Source organism: Scyliorhinus torazame, chromosome 13 (assembly GCF_047496885.1).
Source record: "Scyliorhinus torazame isolate Kashiwa2021f chromosome 13, sScyTor2.1, whole genome shotgun sequence".
Lineage (NCBI taxonomy): Eukaryota > Metazoa > Chordata > Chondrichthyes > Carcharhiniformes > Scyliorhinidae > Scyliorhinus > Scyliorhinus torazame.
This window is the reverse complement of record NC_092719.1, coordinates 35,542,512-35,566,618: the sequence shown is the minus strand read 5'-3', so window position 1 is coordinate 35,566,618 and position 24,107 is coordinate 35,542,512. Positions and strand designations below refer to the sequence as shown.

Here is a 24,107-nt window from a genome sequence, read left to right as displayed (position 1 = left end):
GAAAAGGCCCTTTTAAGTGTAAAAATGGATAAGTCCCCTGGGCAGGATGGATTTATCCTAGGATTTTCTGGGAAGCGAGGGAGGAGATTGGTGAGCCTTTGGCTTTGATCTTTATGTCGTCATTGTCTACAGGAATAGTGCCAGAAGACTGGAGGATAGCAAATGTTGTTCAAAGAAGGGGAGTAGAGACAACTCTGCTAACTATAGACCAGTGAGCCTTACTTCTGTTGTGGGCAAAGTCTTGGAAAGGTTTATAAGAGATAGGATTTATAATCATCTAGAAAGGAATAATTTGCTTAGGGATAGTCAACACTGTTTTGTGAAGGGTAGGTCGTGCCTCACAAACTTTATTGAGCTCTTTGAGAAGGTGACCAAACATGTGGACGAGGGTAAAGCAGTTGATGTGTATATGGATTTCAGTAGAGCGTTTGATAAGGTTCCCCAGGGCAGGCTATTGCAGAAAATACAGAGGCATGGGATTCAGGGTGATTTAGCAGTTTGGATCAGAAATTGGCTAGCTGAGTGAGTGAGACACATCCAGAGTGGGAATTTGAAACTTGATAATTTGGTGCAGTGAGGTAATTCGGTGCAGAGTGGGAGAAGGTGCTTTTCCCCTACTGTTTTGTGTTCTCTCTTTCTTCTGGGGGGGGGGGGTGGGTGGGTGGGTGGGGGTGGGGGGGGGGGGTGGGAACTGAAGTGCCATCACAGAAAAGCTGTGACCTGATTGGCTGGTTGGGAATCTACACTAAATTAAAAAAATTAAGCATTGGTAAACTAATTAAACATCATTACTAATTATAATTTAGAGGGGTATCTAGGCCAGAGATCTAAGAGTACTGTATTTAGCTTTCACATTTATAGTCTGAATCTAGTGCTAGGAAACATATAGTTAACAGTAAGTTTTTAAAAAAACTTTTAACTTTAATTTACTAATTAATTGACGCAATGTCAGTTACAGGGGTGCAGTGCTCTGACTGTGCAATGTGGCAGGTCCGGTAGGCTTCCAGCGTCCTGGGTGGCTTCATCTGCAGAAGTGCACCCAACTGGAGCTCCTCACAGACCACATAGAATTCATAGAATTTACAATGCAGAAGGAGGCCATTCGGCCCATCAAGCCTGCACCGGCCCTTACAAAGAGGTTGGAGCAGCAGTTGGATGCACTTAGGAGCATGCAGGTGGCGGAAAGCGTCATAGATAGCAGTTATATAAATGTGGTCACACCCAAGATGCAGGCAGAGAAATGGGTGACTATCAGAAAGGGCAGGCAGTCAGTGCAGGAATCCCCTGTGGTTGTCCCCCTCTCGAACAGGTATACCCCTTTGGATACTGTCGGGGGGGATAGCCTATCAGGGGAAAACAGCAGCAGCCAGAGCAGTGGCACCACGGCTGGCGCTGATGTTCAGAAGGGAGGGTCAAAGCGCAGAAGAGCAATAGTCATAGGGGACTCTATAGTCGGGGGCACAGATAGGCGCTTCTGTGGACGTGAAAGAGACTCCAGGATGGTATGTTGCCTCCCTGGTGCCAGGGTCCAGGATTTCTCTGAACGGGTAGAGGGCATCCTGAAGGGGGAGGGCAAACAGGCAGAGGTCGTTGTACATATTGGTATTAACGACAGGCAGGAAAGGGGCATGAGGTCCTGCAGCAGGAGTTCGGGGAGCTAGGCAGAAAGTTAAAAGACAGGATCTCGGGATTACTCCCTGTGCCACGTGCCAGTGAGGCTAGAAATAGGAAGATAGAGCAGCTAAACAGTTGGTGTAGGAGGGAGGGTTTCCGTTATCTGGACTACTGGGAGCTCTACCGGGGCAAGTGTGACCTATATAAGAAGAACGGGTTGCATCTAAACTGGTGAGGCATAAATATCCAGGCCGCAAGGTTTGCTAGTGTCACACGGGAGGGTTTAAACTAGTATGGGAGGGGGGTGGGCACGGGAGCAATAGGTCAGAAGGTGAGAGCATTGAGGGAGAACTAGGGAATAGGGGCAGTATGGCTCTGTGGCAGAGCAGACAGGGTGAAGTTGCTGAACACAGCGGGTCTGGAGTGCATATGTTTTAATGCAAGAAGTATTACGGGTAAGGCAGATGAACTTAGAGCTTGGATTAGTACTTGGAACTATGATGTTGTTGCCATTACAGAGACCTGGTTGAGGGAAGGGCATGATTGGCAGCTAAACGTTCCAGGATTTACATGTTTCGGGCGGGATAGGGGGATGTAAAAGGGGTGGTGGAGTTGTGCTACTGGTTCGGGAGAATATCACAGCTGTACTATGGGAGGACACCTCAGAGGGCAGTGAGGCTATATGGGTAGAGATCAGGAATAAGAAGGGTGCAGTCACAATGTTGGGGGTTTACTACAGGCCTCCCAACAGCCAGCGGGTGATAAAGGAGCAGATAGGTAGACCGATTTTGGAAAAGAGTAAAAACAACAGGGTTGTGGTGATGGGAGACTTCAACTTTCCCAATATTGACTGGGACTCACTTAGTGCCAGGAGCCTAGACGGGGCAGAGTTTGTAAGGAGCATCCAGGAGGGCTTCTTAAAACAATATGTAGACAGTCCAACTAGGGAAGGGGCTGTACTGGACCTGGTATTGGGGAATGAGCCCGGCCAGGTGGTAGAAGTTTCTGTAGGGGAGCATTTCGGGAACAGTGACCACAATTCAGTAAGTTTTTTAAAGTGCTGGTGGACAAGGATAAGAGTGGTCCTAGGGTGAATGTGCTAAATTGGGGGAAGGTTAATTATAACAATATTAGGTGGGAACTGAAGAACCTAGATTGGGGGCAGATGTTTGAGGGTAAATCAACATCTGACATGTGGGATGCTTTCAAGTGAGAGTTGAAAGGAATTCAGGACCGGCATGTTCCTGTGAGGAAGAAGGATAAATACGGCAATTTTCGGGAACCTTGGATAACGAGAGATATTGTAGGCCTCGTCAAAAAGAAAAAGGAGGCATTTGTCAGGGCTAAAAGGCCGAGAACAGACAAAAGCCTGTGTGGAATATAAGGAAAGTAGGAAGGAACTTAAGCAGGGAGTCAGGAGGGCTAGAAGGGGTCACAAAAAGTCATTGGCAAATAGGGTTAAGGAAAATCCCAAGGCTTTTTACACGTACATAAAAAGCAAGAGGGTAGCCAGGGAAAGGGTTGGCCCACTGAAGGATAGGCAAGGGAATCTATGTGTGGAGCCAGAGGAAATGGGCGAGGTACTAAATGAATACTTTGCATCAGTATTCACCAAAGAGAAGGAATTGGTAGATGTTGGGTCTGGAGAACGCTGTGTAGATAGCCTGGGTCACATTGAGATCCAAAAAGACGAGGTGTTGGGCGTCTTGAAAAATATTCTGGTAGATAAGTCCCCAGGGCCTGATGGGATCTCCCCAGAATACTGAAGGAGGCTAGAGAGGAAATTGCTGAGGCCTTGACAGAAATCTTTGGATCCTCACTGTCTTCAGGTGATGTCCCGGAGGACTGGAGAATAGCCAATGTTGTTCCTCTGTTTAAGAAAGGTAGCAAGGATATTCCAGGGAACTACAGGCCGGTGAGCCTTACGTCAGTGGTAGGGAAATTACTGGAGTGAATTCTTCGAGACAGGATCTACTCCCATTTGGAAGCAAATGGACGTACTAGTGAGAGGCAGCATGGTTTTGTGAAGTGGAGGTCGTGTCTCACTAACTTGATAGAGTTTTTCGAGGAGGTCACAAAGATGATTGATGCAGGTAGGGCAGTGGATGTTGTCTATATGAACTTCAGTAAGGCCTTTGACAAGGTCCCTCATGGTAGACTAGTACAAAAGGTGAAGTCACACGGCATCAGGGGTGAGCTGGCAAGGTGGATACAGAACTGGCTAGGTCATAGAAGGCAGAGAGTAGCAATGGAAGGATGCTTTTCTAATTGGAGGGCTGTGACCAGTGGTGTTCCGCAGGGATCAGTGCTGGGACCTTTGCTGTTTGTAGTATATATAAATGATTTGGAGGAAAATGTAACTGGTCTGATTGGTAAGTTTGCAGACGACACAAAGGTTAGTGGAATTGCGGATAGCGATGAGGACTGCTAGAGGATACAGCAGAATTTAGATTGTTTGGAGACTTGGGCGGAGAGATGGCAGGTGGAGTTTAATCCGGACAAATGTGAGGCAATGCATTTTGGAACGTCTAATGCAGGTAGGGAATATACAGTGAATGGTAGAACCCTCAAGAGTATTGAAAGTCAGCGAGATCTAGATGTACAGGTCACTGAAAGGGGCAACACCGGTGGAGAAGGTAGTCAAGAAGGCATACATCATGGTTGCCTTCATTGGCCGGGGCATTGAGTATAAGCATTGGCAAGTCATGTTGCAGCTGTATAGAACCTTAGTTAGGCCACACTTGGAGTATAGTGTTCAATTCTGGTCGCCACACTACCAGAAGGATGTGGAGGCTTTAGAGAGGGTGCAGAAGAGATTTACCAGAATGTTGCCTGGTATGGAGGGCATTAGCTATGAGAAGCGGTTGAGGTGCACTGGAATGACGGAGGTTGAGGGGCGACCTGATAGAGGTCTACAAAATTATGAGGGGCATAGACAGAGTGGATAGTCAGAGGCTTTTCCCTGGGGTAGAGGGGTCAATTACTAGGGGGCATAGGTTTAAGGTGTGAGGGGCAAGGTTTAGAGTAGATGTATGAGGCAAGTTTTTTTACACAGAGGGTAGTGGGTGCCTGGAACTCGCTACCGGAGGAGGTGGTGGAAGCAGGGACGATAGTGACATTTAAGGGGCATCTTGACAAATACATGAATAGGATGGCAATAGAGGGATACAGACCCAGAAAGTGTAGAAGACTGTAGTTTAGTCGGGCAGCATGGTCGGCATGGGCTTGGAGGGCCTGTTCCTGTGCTGTACTTTTCTTTGTTCTAAGACAGGGTGGTGGTTGATGGGAAATGTTCAGCTTGGAGTTCCGTTGCTAGTGGTGTACCACAAGGATCTGTTTTGGGGCCACTGCTGTTTGTCATTTTTATAAATGACCTGGAGGAGGGCGTAGAAGGATGGGTGAGTAAATTTGCAGATGACACTAAAGTCGGTGGAGTTGTGGACCGTGTGGAAGGATGTTGCAGGTTACAGCGGGACATAGATAAGCTGCACAGCGGAGCTGAGAGGTGGCAAATGGAGTTTAATGCAGAAAAGTGTGAGGTGATTCATTTTGGAAGGAGTAACAGGAATACAGAGTACTGGGCTAATGGTAAGATTCTTGGTAGTGTGGATGAGCAGAGATATCTCGTTGTCCATGTAGATAGATCCCTGAAAGTTGCCACCCAGGTTGATTGGTTTGTTAAAAAGGCGTACAGTGTGTCAGCTTTTATTGGTAGAGGGATTGAGTTTCGGAGCCATGAGGTCATGTTGCAGCTGTACAAAACTCTGGTGCGGCCACATTTGGAGTATTGCTTGCAGTTCTGGTCGCCGCATTATAGGAAGGATGTGGAAGCATTGGAAAGGGTGCACAGGAGATTTATCAGGATGCTGCCTGGTATGGAGGGAAGATCTTATGAGGAAAGGCTGAGGGACTTGAGGCTGTTTTTGTTAGAGAGAAGAAGGTTAAGAGGTGACTTAATTGAAGCATACAAGATGATCAGAGGATTAGATAGGGTGGACAGTGAGAGCTTTTTTCCTCGGATGGTGATGTCTAGCACGAGGGGACATAGCTTTAAATTGAGGGGAGATAGATATAGGACAGATGTCAGAGGTAGGTTCTTTACTCCGAGTAGTAAGGGCGTGGAATGCCCTGCCTGCAACAGTAGTGGACTCGCCAACATTAAGGGCATTTAAATGGTCATTGGATAAACATATGGATGATAAGGGAATAGTGTAGATGGGCTTTAGATTGATTTCACAGGTCGGCGCAATATCGAGGGCCGAAGGGCCTGTGCCAATTGTGTCTGTGCCAGTCAAAAACAACCATCTATGTATTCTAATCCAATTTTCAGCACTTGGCCCATAGCCTTGTATGCCTTGGCATCGCAAGTGCACATCTAAATACTACTTAAATGAAGGTCTCTGCCTCCACCACTCTTTCAGGCCGTGAGTTCCGGACTTCTGCCACCCTCCTCATCTCCTCTAAATCCCTCGCCTCTTACTTCCTGTCTACTCTATCTATGCCCCTAATAATTTTATACACCTCAATCATGCCCCCCCCCCCCCCCCCCAAAACCCCACTCAGTCTCCTCTGCTCCAAGGAAAACAACCCCAGTCTGTCCAATCTCTTCATAACTAAAACTCTCCAGTCCAGGCAACATCCTGGTAAATCACTGCACTTTTTCCAGTGCTCTCGCATCCCTCTCATAATGTGGCTTCTAGAACTGCACTCCGTTCTCTAGCTGTGGCCTAACCAACATTTTATACAGTTTCAGCATAAACTCCCTGCTCTTAAACTTATAAGTAATAAAGGCAAGTACACCATATGCTGTCTTAACCACTTTATCCACCTGCTCTGTTAACTTAAGGGACTGGTGTATGTGTAAACCAAGGTCCCTCTGATGCTCAGTGCTTCCCAGGGCCTTGCCATTCATCATGCATTCCCTTGCCTTGTTTGTCCTGCCACATGCATCACCTCATACTTATTTGGATTGAATTCCATTTGCCACTGATCAGTTCATCTGACCAGCATGTCTGTATCTTCCTGTAATCTAAGGCTAGTCTCCTCGTTATGTACTACCCCACCGATTTTCGTATCATCTGTGAATTTGCTTATCAACATCCTACATTTAAGTCATTTATATAAACCACAAACAACAAGGGCCCCAACACTGATCCCTGCGGGACCCCATTAGATGCAGGCTTCCAGTCAGAAAAACATCCCTTTATTTCCTGCCACTCAACCAATTCTGGAGGAGAGATGAGATATTCAAAAGTGCATAATAATTATTATTGTCACCAGTAGGCTTATATTAACACTGCAATGAAGTTATTGTGAAAAGCCCCTAGTCGCCACACTCCGGTGCCTCTTTGGGTGCACAGAGGGAGAATTTGGATGTCCAAATTACCTAACAGCGCGCTTTTCTGGAATTGCGGGAGGGAACCGGAGCATACACGGAGAATATGCATACTCGGCACAGACAGTGACCCAAGCCGGGAATCAATCCTGGGACCCTGGTGCTGTGAAGTAACAGTGCTAATCACTGTGCTACCGTGCCACCCAAAGAAGAAACTGTTCTATTTGTTAAAGGAGTGAGAAGAAGAGGACACAGATTTACAGTATATGAAAAAAGCACAAGCGATATGAGAAAAACAGTTTCATACAGCGAGTGGTTAAGATCTCAATTACACTGCCCAAGAGTGTGATGGAGGCAGGTACAATCAAGGCATTCAAAAGGAAATTATTGTTCCTTTTCAAATAACAAAGCGAGGTTATGGTGGAAAAGGCAGTAGATTGGCACTTGATGAATTGTTCATTCAGAGAGCTGGTGTATACCTGATGGGGCTGAATGGCCTCCGCTGTAACAATTCAGATTATGACCCGAATTCTACTGTCCCGAGAACTTGTTGCCTCCCTTGTCAATCAGAAATCTGTCCAATTTAGCCTTGAATTCATTCAATAATACAGACTCCACTGCTCTCTGGAAGAGAATTCCAAACAATAACAACCCACTGGTAGAGGAAGTTCATGCTTATTCACATCTTGAATGGGAGGCACCTTATTTTTAAACTATCTCCCCCTAGTTAGTTCTAGGCTTCCTCCTAATAGGAAACCCCCCAGCCGCCGCCTGCTCTGTCAAAGGCCCTGGTCGCCGCCTGCTCAACCTTTCTTCCAAAGACAGCCCCTTTAGCCCAGTCTAGTGAACCTTCTCTGATGATAATGATGAGGTAAACTTTGTCTGTCTGAGCTATGGACAAAATTATCATCTTTCCCCATTCCTTACCGCCTTTAGCCACTAGCCCTATGTGACAAGAGGTTATTTCTATTAGTAGGAAAATGTGTTAAATTAAATATGACATGCTCTGCATTATGGTAAATACTTTCTCTTATTTAGTTAGAATAAGTAAATACCTGATTTGGTATGTTGTGACCAGTTGATTTATTTTTTAAAAAATTGAACTTTCACATTTCTGTTTACAGACCTGGACATTAGCACGTTCCGTAAAGGATGCGTTAAAATAAAAAACATGGAGGGTGATAACTGCTACGTAGAGACTGAGAAAGGGCACAGTATCCTGAACTCGTTAAAGGTACAAATAATTTTTTTTCAAAGAATTGTTTGAGATTTTCATTTCCTTATGCTTATGTTTTGACAATTAAAATGGTAGGCCTTTGACAGGTTTCTTTGTCAATAACGGTTGAGACGGTGAGTTTCTGGAGGTGTCTTGCTGTAATGGCCTTGGGGCCCGGTTTAGGGTACAAATATCCCAGGAAATATGATGTGACAGGAGTGACTTGGTTCATTACTTCAGTAATGAGTAATGTTCTCAATACAAATGGATTTTGGGACCTTTTATGAGCACGGAGAGAAGGCTAGCCGCCTGTTGACTCACCAGCTGAGAAAGCAACCACGAGGGAGATAGCCCAGGTGAAGGATCATGGAGGCACACTGGTAGCTGAACCAAAAAAGGTCAACCAAGTGTTTGAGGCCTTCTACCATGAACTGTACACGTCTGAGCCCCCCGACAGGGACTCTGGCATGAAACAGTTCCTCGATGGACTGGACATTCCAGTCATGGGGGACGATAGACTGGAGGGAGCTGGAAGCACCAATAGGACTGGGAGAGGTCATGGGAGAGCATCAGCTCCATGCAGGTGGGGAAGGTGCCGGGACCCGATGGGTTCCCGGCAGACTTCTACAAAATAAATTTGCACCAGCCCTGGCCCCGCACCTATTCGCTGGCGAGGGGCACCTGCACGCTAACACAGGCCACTTTATTGCTGATACCCAAGAAAGACAAAGACCTGACTGAATGCGGATTATATCGACCCATTTCGCTGCTCAATGTAGACCCGAAAATATCGTGAAAGTCATGGCCAAGAGACTGGAGAAGTGATCGCAGAGGACCAGATGGACTTTGTCGAGGGTAGACCGCTAACTGTGACCATCAGATGCCTGTTGAATGTGATACTGACCCCATCCGGGGAGAGAACACAAGGTGATCATCTCCCTTGACGCGGGGAAGGCCTTCGACCAAGTAGAATGGAAGTGCCTCTGAGGTACTGGAGTGGTTTGGGCTAGGGACGGGATTCACCTTGTGGGTGAAGTCCTGTACAATGCTCCCATGGCGAGCACTTGGACCAACACCACCAGCTCTGAACACTTCCAGTTGCACAGAGGCACCAGGCTGGGATGCCCGCTGTCCCTGCTATTGTTCGCCCTGGCGATTGCTGTGCAAAATGCATCTGGGATCCACAGAACGGCCTGAAAATAATCATGAAGCTCCTGGAAGAGTTTGGGGCCTTCAGCTACAAACACAACCTGGGCAAGAGCGAAGCTTTCCCGGTGAACCCGAGTGGGGGAGGGACAGAGCTTTTGGGGTCTATCATTCAAACTATCCCAAAGAAAATTCTGCTACGTGGAGATCCAGGTAGCCCATGACTGGACATCGGATCCATAAGTGAAATTTGACCAATCTGGTGGAGGAAGTCACAAAAGAACCTACAGAGATGGGATGCACTCCCACTCTCGCTAGTGTGGAGTGTACAGACGATCAAGACTAATGTACTGCCAAGGTTCCTCTTCCTGTTTAGATCCCTACCAATCTTCATCCCCAAGGCCTTTTTCCAAGGAATAGACAAAATGATCGTTGTGTGTGTGACAACGCTTCTGTTCAACCATACCCGCCAGCTGGCGATCAGCAGCACCACGCAGCTGCAGACTGGCTGGCAGACCTGTCGGACTTTCTCCACGTGGAGAAGATTGAGTACACCATCCAAGGGTCGGACTAGGGCTTCCACAAAGTGTGGGGGCTATTCATCAGCCTGTTTCAACACCTGTTCGCAGCCAACAGTAATTGGGAAGACAGGGAGGGGGGGGGGGAGACCAATGATGGCAGACAAGATCGCACAGAACAGAGGAACTGTGGGTGGGGGGGGGGGCAGAGCCTGATTATCAATGGGGGAAGGGGGAGCAAGGAGGGGGAAGGGGGAGCAAGGAAAGAGGTACATGTAAATTGTACATAAACGTCTTGCTAATTGTTAAAATTGGGCAGCTGTTAATGGGGGGGGGGGGGGGTGTAGTTATTTTTCTTTCTTTGAGTGGGGTTTATATGATTGGTATGTTTTGTTTTCTTGTGATATTGTACTATGTAATATTCGTTTTCTGGGCTGCTTGATGTTGTGTTGGTTATAAATGAGAATTTGAATAACACTTCACAGCCAATTTGAAATTATCAGTCAGGCTTGGGGCTCAGCTCATTTTACACGAGCTAGAAAAGACATACATTCACAAATTGGGCCCTGTCCACATCCATGAACATGTCCATACGCTGTGACTTTTCAACTGAACAAAAGCTTGGGGTACTGCCATTCCCTGGTTCATTCTCCATTGACCAATTAGAGTCAACTTACCTGGTTTGAATTTAAACAAAAACTTGGCAGTTAACTGTTCCCTGGCGCTTTCTCCATGGCATTGCTTCTATTAATCAGACCACTTTTTTTATTTGTTTATGGGACGTGGGTGTTGCGGGCTGTTCCAGCATTTATTGCCCTTGAGGGGCAGTAAGAGGCAACCACATTGCTTTGGGTCTGGAGTCGCATGTAGGCCAGACCAAGTATGGACAGCAGATTTCCTTCCCTAAAGGATATTCTTAAATCAGATGGGCTTTTTCGGCAATCAATAATGATTTCATGGTTGTCATTAGACTTTTAATTCCATATTTGTATTGAATTCAAATTTCACCAACTGTGCAGTGATGGGATTTGAATATGGGTCCCCAGAGCATTACTGTGTGCCTCTGGTTAACTAGTACAGTGACTATGACTCTGCCTCCCCATTACCAATTATTTGCCAACCCTTTTGTGCAATCAATATTGTTGTTCTCTTTTAAGATCTGGTATTCTTATCCTAATGAGTGCAAGAAGAAAAGCTTTGACAGCAAGTCTTTTTTCGCAGCAGCAATAAAAAAATATATCAATAATTATGGGGATGTACTTGATACTGAAAGCACCCCTTTGAAATTAAGTTCCGGTTTGCCAGTAATAGTTGAAGTAAGGTGACCTGTTGATTTTTAAACAATGTACCATCTACATCGCCGTGCATTCATACAGGATTGACTTCTTGAGCAAAGCAAAACTTAAATTACAGGAAATTACCACAAGGGGGCATGATTAACAAACAAATGATTACGTATAAAAACACCATCGCATTCTTGGCTGATGATTTGTGTGGGATTACCACAACAAAAGGCTGTTTGGACCACTTAACAGAATGCTTCAAATTAACTTGTGATTTATAGCAGGCAGTGCCTCGGGGAATATAGAATCTTTACAATGCAGAAGAAGGCCATTCAGCCCATCAAGTCTGCATAGACCCTCAGTGTACTCTACCTCGTCCCACACCCCCACCGTAGCCCTGTAACCCTGCATATTGATCATGACCAATCCACTGAACATCTTTAGACTGAGGAAACAGGAGCACCCGGAAGGAACCCAAATAGCCATCGGGAGAACGTGCAAACTCCACACAGTCACCCAAGACTGGAATCTAACCTTGGCCCCTGGTGCTGTGAGGCAGCAGTGCTAATCACCGTGCCATAGTGCTGCCCATGACTAGAATCATGCTTTTGGTGTTTATTCTGACCTTTGCAGATACTTTCCAAGTCCTTTATTTTACAGAATAGGCCAGCACAGTAGCACAAGTGGATAGCACTGTGGCTTCACAGCGCCAGGGTCCCAGGTTCGATTCCTCGCTGGGTCACTGTCTGTGTGGAGTCTGCACGTTCTCCCCGTGTCTGCGTGGGTTTCCTCCGGGTTCTCCGGTTTCCTCCCACAGTCCAAAGACGTGCAGGTTAGGTGGATTGGCCATGATAAATTGTCCTTGGTGACCAAAAAGGTTAGGAGGGGTTATTGGGTTACGGGGATAGGGTGGAACTGAGGACTTGGTGGGTTGGTGCAGACTCGATGGGCCGAATGGCCTTCTGCATTCTATGTTCTATGTACTCTATGTAGAAGAGAATCTAGTAGACCACTGTTGATACAGCAAAACATAACCTGTTATTTCTGTCATGTGAATGTCATACCTATTCTAATGTCACAGCCATTCTTGAAGTTAATCTATGCAATTATTTAAATAATGTTATTTTAACTGTCTGGACAATCCTGAAGGTAAGGGGCAGGAGATTTATACCCCCTGGTTATTGACCCCTCTGTGCGAAGGGGAAAAGTTTATTCCTATCTACCATGGGTGTGATGGCAGCACAGTGGTTAGCACTGTTGCTTCACAGCTCCAGGATCCCAGGTTCGATTCGCTGCTGGGTCACTGTCTATGCGGAGTCTGCATGTTCTCCCCGTGTCTCTGGGTTTCCCCCGGGTGCTCTGGTTTCCTCCCACAATCCAAAGATGTGCAGCTTCGGTGGATTGGATGTGCTAAATTGCCCCTTGATGTCCAAAATAAATTAGGTGTGGTTACTGGGTTATGGGATAGGGTGGAGGTGTGAGCTTGAGTAGGATGCTCTTTCCAAGGGCCGGTGCAGACTTGATGGGCCGAATGGCTTCCTTCCGCACTGTAGATTCTATGAGTCTACCCTTAACCTATCTATATCCCTCCGTTTTCCTTAAAAGTCGATGAATAGCTTCCATCTCCGAGCGAACCACAATTCAACTTCTTAAGGCAAATTTAATCTTCTCCAGCCTGCAAAACCCTGCCATGTCACTGACCCACACCCTTGACTTTGGAAGCTCCGAGTCCTTCCATCTCAGCAAAGTCCGTCTCGGGCCACCAGGGAGGCAAAGGCCAAAACGGTGGCCCCTCTCTCCCCTCCTGGGCACCCGGATCCTCCGACACCCCAAATATTGCCATCTCTAGACTCTTGAGTAACCCTCCCTTCCAGGACCTCTGACGTGAAGTCTGCAAACCCCTGCCAGAATCCCCTCTGCTTCGGGCACGCCATAAACATGTATACGTGATTTGCTGGGCTTCCCCCGCACCTCCCACACCTGTCCTCCACCTACTCATCCGGGTCACAGTCATATGAGCCTTGTGGACCACCTTGAACTGGATCAGGCTAAGACAGACACACTACGAGGATAAATTGACTCTCCTCAAGGCGTTTTCCCATAGTCCATCTTCCAACTCTTCCTCCCACTTCCTCTTCACCTCCCCATTGGGACCCCTTCCCACTCCATCAATTCCTTATATATTTCCGAGACCCCCATCCCCACCCCTGTTTTTTGACATCACCTTATCCTGCAGTCCCCTTAGAGGGATGCGAGGGAAGCTTGGATACTGTCTCCGGACAAAGTCTCTGGACCCTTTCTAATGCAATCAAATCCTCCCTATAGCATGGCAACCAAAACTATGCACTAGTGTTTTATACAGCTTCATAACCTCCCTGCTTTTGTAATCTGCATCAGCTAATAAAGGCAAGCTATCCTATATGCTGCCTTAACCACCTTATCTGCCTGTTCTGCATTTGGGGATCTATGGACGTGCACCCTGAGGTCCCTCTGGCCCTCTATACTTCCAAGCATCCTACCGTTCATTGTGTATTCCCTTGCCGTGTTAGTCCTCCCAAAATTCATCACCTCACTTTTCAGGATTAAATTCAATTTGCCACTGTTCTGACCAGCCCATCTATTATCATCCTGTAATTCAAGGCTTTCCTCCTTACCACACCAATTTCCAGGTGTTCTGCAAACCCGTACCACCACCTCCCCACATTCTCATTTACTACCCACATTCGCATCTAGATCATTAATTTACACTAAAACAGCTGGGGATCCAGCACTGATCCTTGTGATACACCAGCTGGACACAGGCTTCCAGTCACAAAAACAACCTTCGACCATTAACCTCTGCCTCCTAAGCCAATTTGATCCCATTTGCCAAATTGCCCTGGGTCCCATGGGCTCTTCCACCTTGATTAGTCTCCCATGCAGGACCTTGTCAAAAGCCTTGCTGAAGTCCTTGCAGACTTCATCAACTGCACTGCCTTCATCTACACATCTAGTCACCTGCTTGAAAAATTCATTCAAACTTGTAAGACAGGATCACTCCGTGCTAAAAGTGTCCGATATGCTGACTATCCTTGATTAATCCTTGCCTCTGCAAGTGGAGATTATTTCATTCTCTCTGAATTTTTTCCAATAATTTCCCTACCACTGGTGTTAAACCCACTGGCCTGTAATTACCTGGTTTTCCCCTACTTCCCTCCTTGTCTCACACAACAGTCTAGGATACACCTCCTCTGGGCCTGAGGATTTATCCACCTTTAAATCTGCTAAAGCCACTAACACCACCTCCCTCTTGATGCTAATCTGTTCCATTGTATCACAGTCCCCTTCCTTGCTTTCTCTACCTACATCGTCATTCTCCGTAATGAACATATTATTAAATTAGGTGCTAAATACTAATCTTTTACTGCCCCAAGCAGGCTTACATTAACACTGCTATTAAGTTACTGTGGAAATCGCAATCCTCCCTGCAAGGATGTTGGTCTCATTCTGGCTCAGGTGCAACCCGTCCAACTTGTACAGGTCCCACCTGCCCCAGAAACTGATCCAGGAAAGTAAAGCCTTCCCTCCTCAACTCGTCTCTTCAGCCACACGTTCATCTGCTCGATCCTGCTTTCCCTGCGCTCACTAGCTCGTGGCACCAATATTCATCCAGAGATCACAACCTTGAGGTCCTTCGTTTCAATCTGTATCGAGTTCCCTAAATCCTTGCTGCAGGACCTAATCCTCTTTCCACCTAATTTGTTTTTAAGGTGGAGCAGTCTAATATGCTACTTAAGAAATCTGCTACTATCCTCAGCTACAGTCTCTCTCTGGTCAATATACAGGTTGGGATTTGTATAACTCTACATACTACAAGATTGACCTTATTTGCAATCTTGTAAATCGAACCCTGGCTGTTTTCTCACTTTCCAAGTTTGATGCAGTAATAGGGCATCAAAGCTGACCTGCGGGACAATGGTTACCCTGATTTGATCATTTTTCTTGTTTCTCTCAAATGTAGTAAAACCGCTGCGTGCAGACCTGACATTTGCCCAGTATATCCAGTATTGTCCTGGAAAGTCCGAATATCTCAAAAGTTTGAGAGACCAATTTTTAAGTGAGCATTTTCACGTTGCCATGCAGTGGCAACACAATGGTATTTTCCACCAGCAAGATGCTGCCCTCAGTCTAAAAGACATTCTACCTACTATGCAAATGAACAATGTCATGCACTATTTTCAATGCAGATATGTAGACCATACGTCCCAGCAACTGGCTGATCGAATCAATCAGCATGTTCCTTTGGTAATTTGTAATGGGTATATGTTTGCAAAAATCAAAACAGGATCCTATTGTTAGGCGCGATTCTTTAGTTTGGCAGCATTTGCTGAACAATCGTGTGCTATTGCTACACTTAACAACCAAAAGATAGTCAAGCTCCTACAGTGGCTCATTTATGCTTCTTAGAAGTGGTATTCATTCCATAGAGAGAGAAACAATCTCTGTATACAAAAGAAATATGCTTGAGCCTTTCAACTTTATTGAGTTACCCTGGTAGCATGGGAGCCTACAGTTCCCTGTTGCTTCTCCCTGACAGCATCTACACCAATCAGAGTTGACTTGTCAAATAATTGACCCCGTTTCTGTGGTACAAATTGTGATGATAAGAATACCAAAATTCAAACATTTGTTCTGATGACTGTAAGGCAAAAGGTTTCAGTGACTTGTAGTGACTGCTTTAAAAATAATTGAACTAGATTAGTTGCACTTTAACAAATCCATAGATAAAAGCAAATTACTGCGGGTGCTGGAATCTGAAACAAAATACTGGACAATCTCAGCAGGCCTGACAGCATCTGTGGAGAGAGAGAAGGGAGTTAGCGTTTTGAGTCTGGATGACTTTGTCAAAGCTCGAGAGAACTGGAACTAGGATCAGATTTATTACTATTGTGGGGGGCTGTGTGGAGCAGTGGGACTGGATAGAAGGTGAGCAGATTGACCAGATGTTGTGGACAAAAAGTCAAAGGGAATGTAGATAGTGGAGATGATGACTAAGAAGGGTGTTGATAGTGGCACATTAAGAGATCACGTGTTAATAGGAGAACAAAGGTGAGCAATGTAACGGGGAACAGGTGGGGTGGTGGTGGTTTGGGGGGTGGGGGGGTGGGGGGGAGTAACAGATGGAAGGACGAAATGAAAATAAATTGATAGAAATAAAAACGGGGTGAAGGTGGAGGAGAGCGTTCACAAGTCCAGAAGGCCCTAACGTGTCTAATCAGAAGATGAGGTGCTGTTCCTCCAGTTTGCGCTGGGATTCACTGGAACATTGCAGCAGGTCAACGACTGACATGAGAGCAGGTCAGGTAAGTTGAATGGCAAGTGATTGGGAGGTCTGGATCCTGCTTGTGGTCGGACCGAAAGAGTTCTGCAAAATGGTCACCCAAACTGCTTTTTAAGTTTCTCCAATGTAGAGTAGACTGTATTGGGAGTAGCGAATGAAATAGACCAGATTGAAGGAAATGCACATGAAGCACTGCCTCACTCGAACAGTGGATGGTGAGCAGGGAGGAGGTAGCGGGGCAGATATTACAACTTCTGCGATTGCATGGGGGGGGACATGGGAGGAGTGGACCAGGGTATCGTGAAGGGAACGGTCCCTGCGGAATGCCGACAGAGGAGTGAGGGGAAAATCTGTTTGGTGGTGGCATCATGCTGGAATTGGTGGAACGGGCGGAGGATGATTATTTGAATGTGGCGGCTGGTGGGGTGAAAAGTGAAGACGAGGAGTGTCCTATCCTGGTTCTAGAAGGGAGGGGACGGGGTGAGAGCAGAAGTGCGGGAGATGGGTCGGTTATGGTCTAGAGCCCTGTCGACCACAGTAAACAAGTGCTTGTCAAAATGCTGTTGTCACCCTATCCCTGCTTTCAGTAACTTCCCCACAACTGGGTCTATAGTTGCCTAGGTTCTCTCTCCTTCCCATGCTAAATAATGAAGTGGTATTTTTTTAATCCAGAGGTCTAAGAGCTGAATCTAGAGAACTTTGGAAAATTATGATCAACAACTTCCTGTCCTATTTCTCAATACCGTGGGGTTTGAACCGTCAGACATTGGATATTTATCCACGTTAACTGATCATTTTCTCCGATACCATTTTTAAAACTTATTAATTTCACAAACCTTTGGCTTATTTTGGGGCTACTATGTAATGCTATATTTTACTTTCAAGTTTGAAAATGGATACAAAGTACTCCTTTAACAAATTTGCCACTTCCTCATTGTTCATTATAGTTGTCTACAACTGTCTTGGGTTCACGCTCCCCTTTACCACTCTTAATACATTTATTATGTTTGCTGTTAGCTTTGACATCCTTTACAAGTATATTTTCATATTCTCCACTTTGTAATTCTTATTATGCTACTTTGTATCCTTTTGCTTTGTGTAGCTCACGGTTTGCTGGATTCCACTGCCTTTTAGCATGATCCTGTCTCTTGCCAAATTTGTTGACCACGTTTGCTTCACTTCACAATTACTAAATATGTCTGCATATTTTCCACTGTTTGTAGGTTTAACCATTAGCCACTTGGTGCAGTTTATTTTGGTCAATTTGTTTGTCAACTCTTGGAAGTTTGCCTTCATCTCTTTCTCATACATACTAACTTGGGTTTTTGGTCACTATTTGCAAGAATTTCCCTCACTAAGATTGTTAACTCATTCTGGCTGTTGTACTTTTCTTTCCTCACCTGGCAATTTTTATATTTAAAAAGAAAATCGCCAAATTCTGTACTACTTCCGCCTGCATTAACCCGAGTACCCTACAGCTGAAATTTGATTTTAAAATTTTTTTTAATTTTCACACGCCGCAATTAACATTCCTCGTGCGTTTGGTCCCTTGCATATCCCACTGACCAGTCTGATGTTGATTTTACTGAACTTGGCACTTTATGGAATCAAATAAATTTGTTGTAATGAGGCTATTTGGCCCATCTGTGCTGCTTCTCCTAGTTCAAATTCTGCAATTAATACTTAATTATTAACCATTTTCCCCTTTAATTTGAAAATATTTTAATCCTGTGAATATATTTTTAGACGTGGTACCCTGACCTCCTAAAAACAAATCAAAACATTTTTGGAATAACACCATCTAAACTCCTTGTATCCTGCGAGAAGCTGGAATTGTAATGTAGAGGCAATGACATTTTAACAGTGTAATACTCCAAATTAAAATCCCAGGAGAGAGTATAGCCAATTAAACCAATCTGCTACTGTGTTGTGACAGTGGCTGCAACAGGTTATGTTGAAAGCATTGAACTTGTAGAAAACCAGATTAAAAAAATAAAAATAAAATAAAATTCTAGTTTGCTATGTTCTGTTGGGAATATTACAGATTTGAAGTATTTGTTCATGGGTGAATGTATACCCTTTTGTCTATTATTCTATCTAGGCTCATAAAGTCCAAGTTCACAGCAGAGGTGGGAAAGTGATCTGCCTGGGAACGATCTATGGAAATGTAGACATTCAGACCTCTGAAAAAGGAGTAAGTTAATGAATCCTTTTTATTTAGCAGCTTTAATAATTGGGTTTTATGATGCTCTTGAACTGGAAGGTAAACAATAAGTTTGTAAATATAAAAAGGCCAGGCTGGGAATATGGCCATTAACGGGCATTCAGGATCGCACCACAGGCAGTGATAACAAAATGACAGGAATATTGAATAACTATCTTGCTTCATTATTTACCAGGAGACAGATCCAAATGGACAAGAGATCACAAAAGATAAGATTAGCCATGATACATTCACAGATAATAAAATGAACTAATTAAACTTGGAAGATAACCTCAAACCTTTGTCCAGTTGAATTACATCCATGCATCCTGAATAAATTTTAAGGAAGAGATAGCAGGGACTATTCTACTTCTTCTTGAGTTCTCTGCCTGAAGGCAGATCTAACCCATAGCCCCAATGGGTAGAGCAAGGAGGCAGGTCCTGAATCCACTCCAGCTGGTACAGGGATTGTACTGCAGGATGAGTCTGATCCAACTGGATCCCCAAGGAGTCCAAGTTGTTATGACAATACGCACTTCTACACGTCTATTGCAGCCTGAGGCTATGGGTAGTCCTAACAGAGGCTCCGATTTCTTTCCACATGTCTGACCAGGAATCTTTTCCTCGCCGTTGGGACACGTTGGAAGAAATTACAAGTTAATGCTCAATCTGTTTGGCTGCATTATGAATGCACTTTCTTTGCCTATCAAGTCCTTCATTTTTTTGTATAGTGCACCTACAGTGCACAAGGAGGCCATTCGGCCCATCGGGTCTGCACCAATCCTCCAAAAGAGCACAAACCTCCGGTCCACTCCCTCGTCCACCCTGCCCTATCCACATAACCTAACCCTGGACACTAAGTGGCAATTTAGCATGGCCAATCCATGTTAAGTTTTTAAGTCCTGGAGTGGGACGTAAACCTGTAGCTTTTGGCCTGCACCACAGTTCTCCAGAGGCTCCATTTCACTCCTCTAAAAAGAATTATTGGAAAAAGATATTCTGGTGGATAGGAGGAGGACTTCTGGTGGCGACATGTATTCAGTAGCTCCTGCTAGGGTACTTGTTTTTTGACCTTTTTTGCCTCGTTTCCAGGGTTTTTTGATGAACAATTTCTTCCCATAAGAAAGAAGACCACATCCAAGAAGTCTGCAGCTGGAAATTCTTCAACTAAGTGCGAGGCTTCACGTCGAGCCTCAGCAGGGAAGATGGTGGCAGTGGGTCAGGGAATTGGGGCGGACCTGATCATGGCAGATCTGCTCATGGGGGTACTGGCCGTTGGGTTCACAAATAATTTTGGGAAGCATTTCGAGAGGCAATGCAGAGTGAAGTTCAACACTTGGTGCAAATCGACTGAGGAGGCGCTGGGTCTTGTTTGTGAGGAGTTGGAGAGGACTTCGGAGGCTGTAAAGGAGCATGGCGAGGTGTTGAAAGGGGTGGAGGAGGCTTTGTTGAGGCACAACGATTAAATCTCCTTGTTGGAGGTGGAGATCTCGGTGGCGGAAAAGAACAATAATTGAAGGCAAGGGCAGATATCTGGAGAATCGGTTAAGGAGACAAAACTTCAGGGTCGTTGGGGTGCAGAATGCATGGAGGGCCTGAATCCAACGGCGTACTTTTCGCAGATGTTCAGTAAGATGGTGGGGGAGAAGTACTGGCCCCTGCTGGATAGGGCCCATCGAACACTCTGGCAGAAGCCTCGGCAGAACAATCCACAATGAGCGGTGATAGTTCATAGGGGTCAAGGCTTCCTTCCCATCTCCAGTCACAATTCTCCATTTTAAAATATATCAGGATCTCGGTGTGGAGCTGGCAAAGAATTGGGCAGCCTTTAATAAGGCAAAAGTGGCGTTAAACAAGTTTGGAGTGGTGTACCCTGCGAGACTGCATGTTACCTTCGGGTCAAAGGACCATTATTTCACTATTTTGGAGAAAACTGAAGCTTTTGTTAGAGCATGAATTGAAGTTGAGTTAAACGGGCTCTGTGGACCTGTTTGGGTTGCTTATGGGAAGGGGTTTGGGGGGATTTTGTATTCTGTATTTGTATCTATTTGCCATTTCTTTGTTTTTTTAGGTTGGGGTGGTGTTTTGTGCAAGTTTGTACGATCTCTTATTTTATCTTCAAATAAGAGCCCAAGGTCCGGTTGATTGGAGGTGCCCAAAAATACAACTTTATTGCTAATTATTCACCTTGATTCTCTTACATAAAAGTAAATCAAAACTCGGATCCAATAATACATCTAAACATAATAAAGAGTTAAACGAAAAAATAAGGAAATAAAAAGATGGTTCAGAATTTGTTCAAACATAAATACAGAACAAAGCTTTAATCATGAAGCCTTCTTCGTGAAGAATTCCTTATCGATGCTCTGACCCCTCATTGACTCTCATTGGTTTCTAATTCTCAGCTGAGGCTTTCTGATTTATTCAAATAACTATCTGTCACTTAGAGCATGATTTGTTATCCAGGTATTGGTCATTACTTAAATTAAACACCTACACATACCTGCCACGTGTACCAATCCTACAAAGATTTTTTTATAAATGGTTTTCGAACATAGTATATTTACAGATGTACACAAAAGAGAAAGGAAAAACTGAAGATAATGTACACAAAATAAAAATAACAACTCTATATAGTTAGCAAAGTCACGTGATTAACACGTAAAGAAAAACATGTAGGAGGTTCCGGGTGCGGCGATGACCAGCTGAGTCGCACGTTTCGGCAGCTCCCTGTGAAACGGACTTTTGGGCTCTTGATAGGAGCCCCAACGGCAATTTTGACGGCTAAAAACACTGTGCGGTAAACCAGAAGGGAATCCCCCCTGGATACGGATGGAAAAAGGAGGAGAGAGTGGCCAGATTGCAGTGGATCCTTTAGAACAGCGGCAAGGAAGGCAAGCAAAAACCAAGATGGCGTCGGAAGGTGGCAGTTTAACATGGGGCCCTGAACAACAAGAGTTCTTGAAATGCTGTGTGGAAGAGATCAAAAAGGAAATGAAGAAAGAGCTGTTGGCCCCGATACTACAGGCGATCGAAGGGCTAAAGGAGGAACAAAAGACCCAGGAGCGGGAGCTTCGGGTCGTGAAGGCAAAGGCAGCCGAGAATGAGGACGATATACAGGGCCTGGTGGTGAAGACGGAGACGCAGGAGGCACATCAGAAACGATGTGTGGAAAGGTTGGAGGCACTGGAAAACAACGCAAGGAGGAACAACCTGAGGATTCTTGGTCTTCCTGAAGGTGTGGAGGGAGCAGACGTCGGGGCATATGTGAGCACGATGCTGCACTCGTTAATGGGAGCGGAGGCCCCGGCGGGTCCGTTGGAGGTGGAGGGAGCATACCGAGTGATGGCGCGAGGACTGAGAGCAGGAGAAATTCCCAGAGCCATAGTGGTGAGATTACTCCGTTTTAAGGATAGAGAAATGGTCCTTAGATGGGCGAAGAAAACTCGGAGCAGTAAATGGGAGAACGCGGTGATCCGCGTTTATCAAGACTGGAGTGCGGAGGTGGCGAGAAGGAGGGCGAGCTTTAATCGGGCCAAGGCGGTGCTTCATAAAAAGATAAAATTTGGAATGCTGCAACCGGCAAGACTGTGGGTCACATATCGAGGGAGGCACCACTACTTTGAGACGGCGGATGAAGCGTGGACTTTTATTGTGGAAGAAAAACTGGAATGAGCGGGTTATTAAAAAGAACGTTCGAACAAAGTGGTGGGGCGAATGTGGGGGGCAAAGAGGGGTTTTATGTACTAATCCTGCGATGTGGTAACTTTTCTCTCTCCCACAGGTGGTGATGGGGGGAGGAGGGGAGGTGGAGGAGATGGGGCGTTGGCCATTGGGGGCGGGGCCAAGGGAGAAGCGCGGGCTTGGTTCCCGCGCTATGATAATCATGGCGGGAATAGAGAAGCAGGAAGGAGGGGGCGTCGCACGGTGCGAGCCGAGGTCACGGGGGGAAGCCGAGGTCAGCCAGAGTTTGCTGACTTCTGGGAGCAACATGGGGGGAGTAATTACGCTAGCGGGGGATCTAGCGGGGGGGGGTGGGAGGGGGGAATTACTGGGTTGCTGCTGCTGGGGAGAGGGGGGAGCTGGTATGGGAGAGGATGGGCGGGGGGGCACCGCCTGGGGGAGATACAGCTGCGTGGGAACTGGGTGAGGAGCTGGAAAAAGGTGATGGCTAATCGACAAGGGGGGGGGGGGTAGGAAGCCCCCCAACTCGGCTGATCACTTGGAACGTGAGAGGGCTGAACGGGCCGATAAAGAGGGCACGGGTACTCGCACACCTTAAGAAACTTAAGGCAGATGTGGTTATGTTACAGGAAACGCACCTGAAACTGATAGACCAGGTTAGGCTACGCAAAGGATGGGTGGGGCAGGTGTTCCATTTGGGGCTAGATGCGAAAAACAGGGGGGTGGCTATATTAGTGGGGAAGCGGGTAATGTTCGAGGCAAAGACTATAGTGGCGGATAACGGGGGCAGATACGTGATGGTGAGTGGCAAACTACAGGGGGAGACGGTGGTTTTGGTAAACGTATATGCCCCGAACTGGGATGATGCCAATTTTATGAGGCGGATGCTAGGACGCATTCCGGACCTAGAGATGGGAAAGCTGATAATGGGGGGAGATTTTAATACGGTGTTGGAACCAGGGCTGGATAGGTCGAAGTCCAGGACTGGAAGGAGGCCGGCAGCAGCCAAGGTGCTTAAAGATTTTATGGAGCAGATGGGAGGTGTAGACCCGTGGAGATTTAGCAGACCTCGGAGTAAGGAGTTCTCGTTTTTCTCCTATGTCCATAAAGTCTACTCGCGAATAGACTTTTTTGTGCTGGGTAGGGCATTGATCCCGAAGGTGAGGGGAACGGAGTATACGGCTATAGCCATTTCGGATCACGCTCCACACTGGGTGGACTTGGAGATAGGGGAGGAAACAGGAGGGCGCCCACCCTGGAGAATGGACATGGGACTAATGGCAGATGAGGGGGTGTGTCTAAGGGTGAGGGGGTGCATTGAAAAGTACTTGGAACTCAATGATAATGGGGAGGTCCAGGTGGGAGTGGTCTGGGAGGCGTTGAAGGCGGTGGTTAGAGGGGAGCTGATATCAATAAGGGCACATAAAGGGAAGCAGGAGAGTAAGGAACGGGAGCGGTTGCTGCAAGAACTTTTGAGGGTGGACAGACAATATGCGGAAGCACCGGAGGAGGGACTGTACAGGGAAAGGCAAAGGCTACATGTAGAATTTGACTTGCTGACTACAGGCACTGCAGAGGCACAATGGAGGAAGGCACAGGGTGTACAGTACGAATATGGGGAGAAGGCGAGCAGGTTGCTGGCACACCAATTGAGGAAAAGGGGAGCAGCGAGGGAAATAGGGGGAGTGAGGGATGAGGAAGGAGAGATGGTGCGGGGAGTGGAGAGAGTGAATGGAGTGTTCAAGACATTTTATAAAAAATTATATGAAGCTCAACCCCCGGATGGGA

General features: G+C 46.1%; 1 protein-coding gene across 3 annotated transcripts in view; it reads left to right on the top strand.

The window, feature by feature from the left end:
* The window catches only part of fam185a (family with sequence similarity 185 member A), a 99,160-nt gene that overhangs the window by 1,262 nt on the left and 73,791 nt on the right, over positions 1–24,107 (top strand). For 2 of the 3 annotated variants that reach the window (XM_072471336.1, XM_072471334.1), the window contains exons 2-3: positions 8,074–8,183; positions 18,534–18,626. In XM_072471336.1, the coding sequence (XP_072327437.1) occupies positions 8,074–8,183; positions 18,534–18,626 (203 nt within the window). The remainder of the gene's footprint in view (positions 1–8,073; positions 8,184–18,533; positions 18,627–24,107) is intronic. The other variant, XM_072471335.1, reaches the window with a different exon arrangement.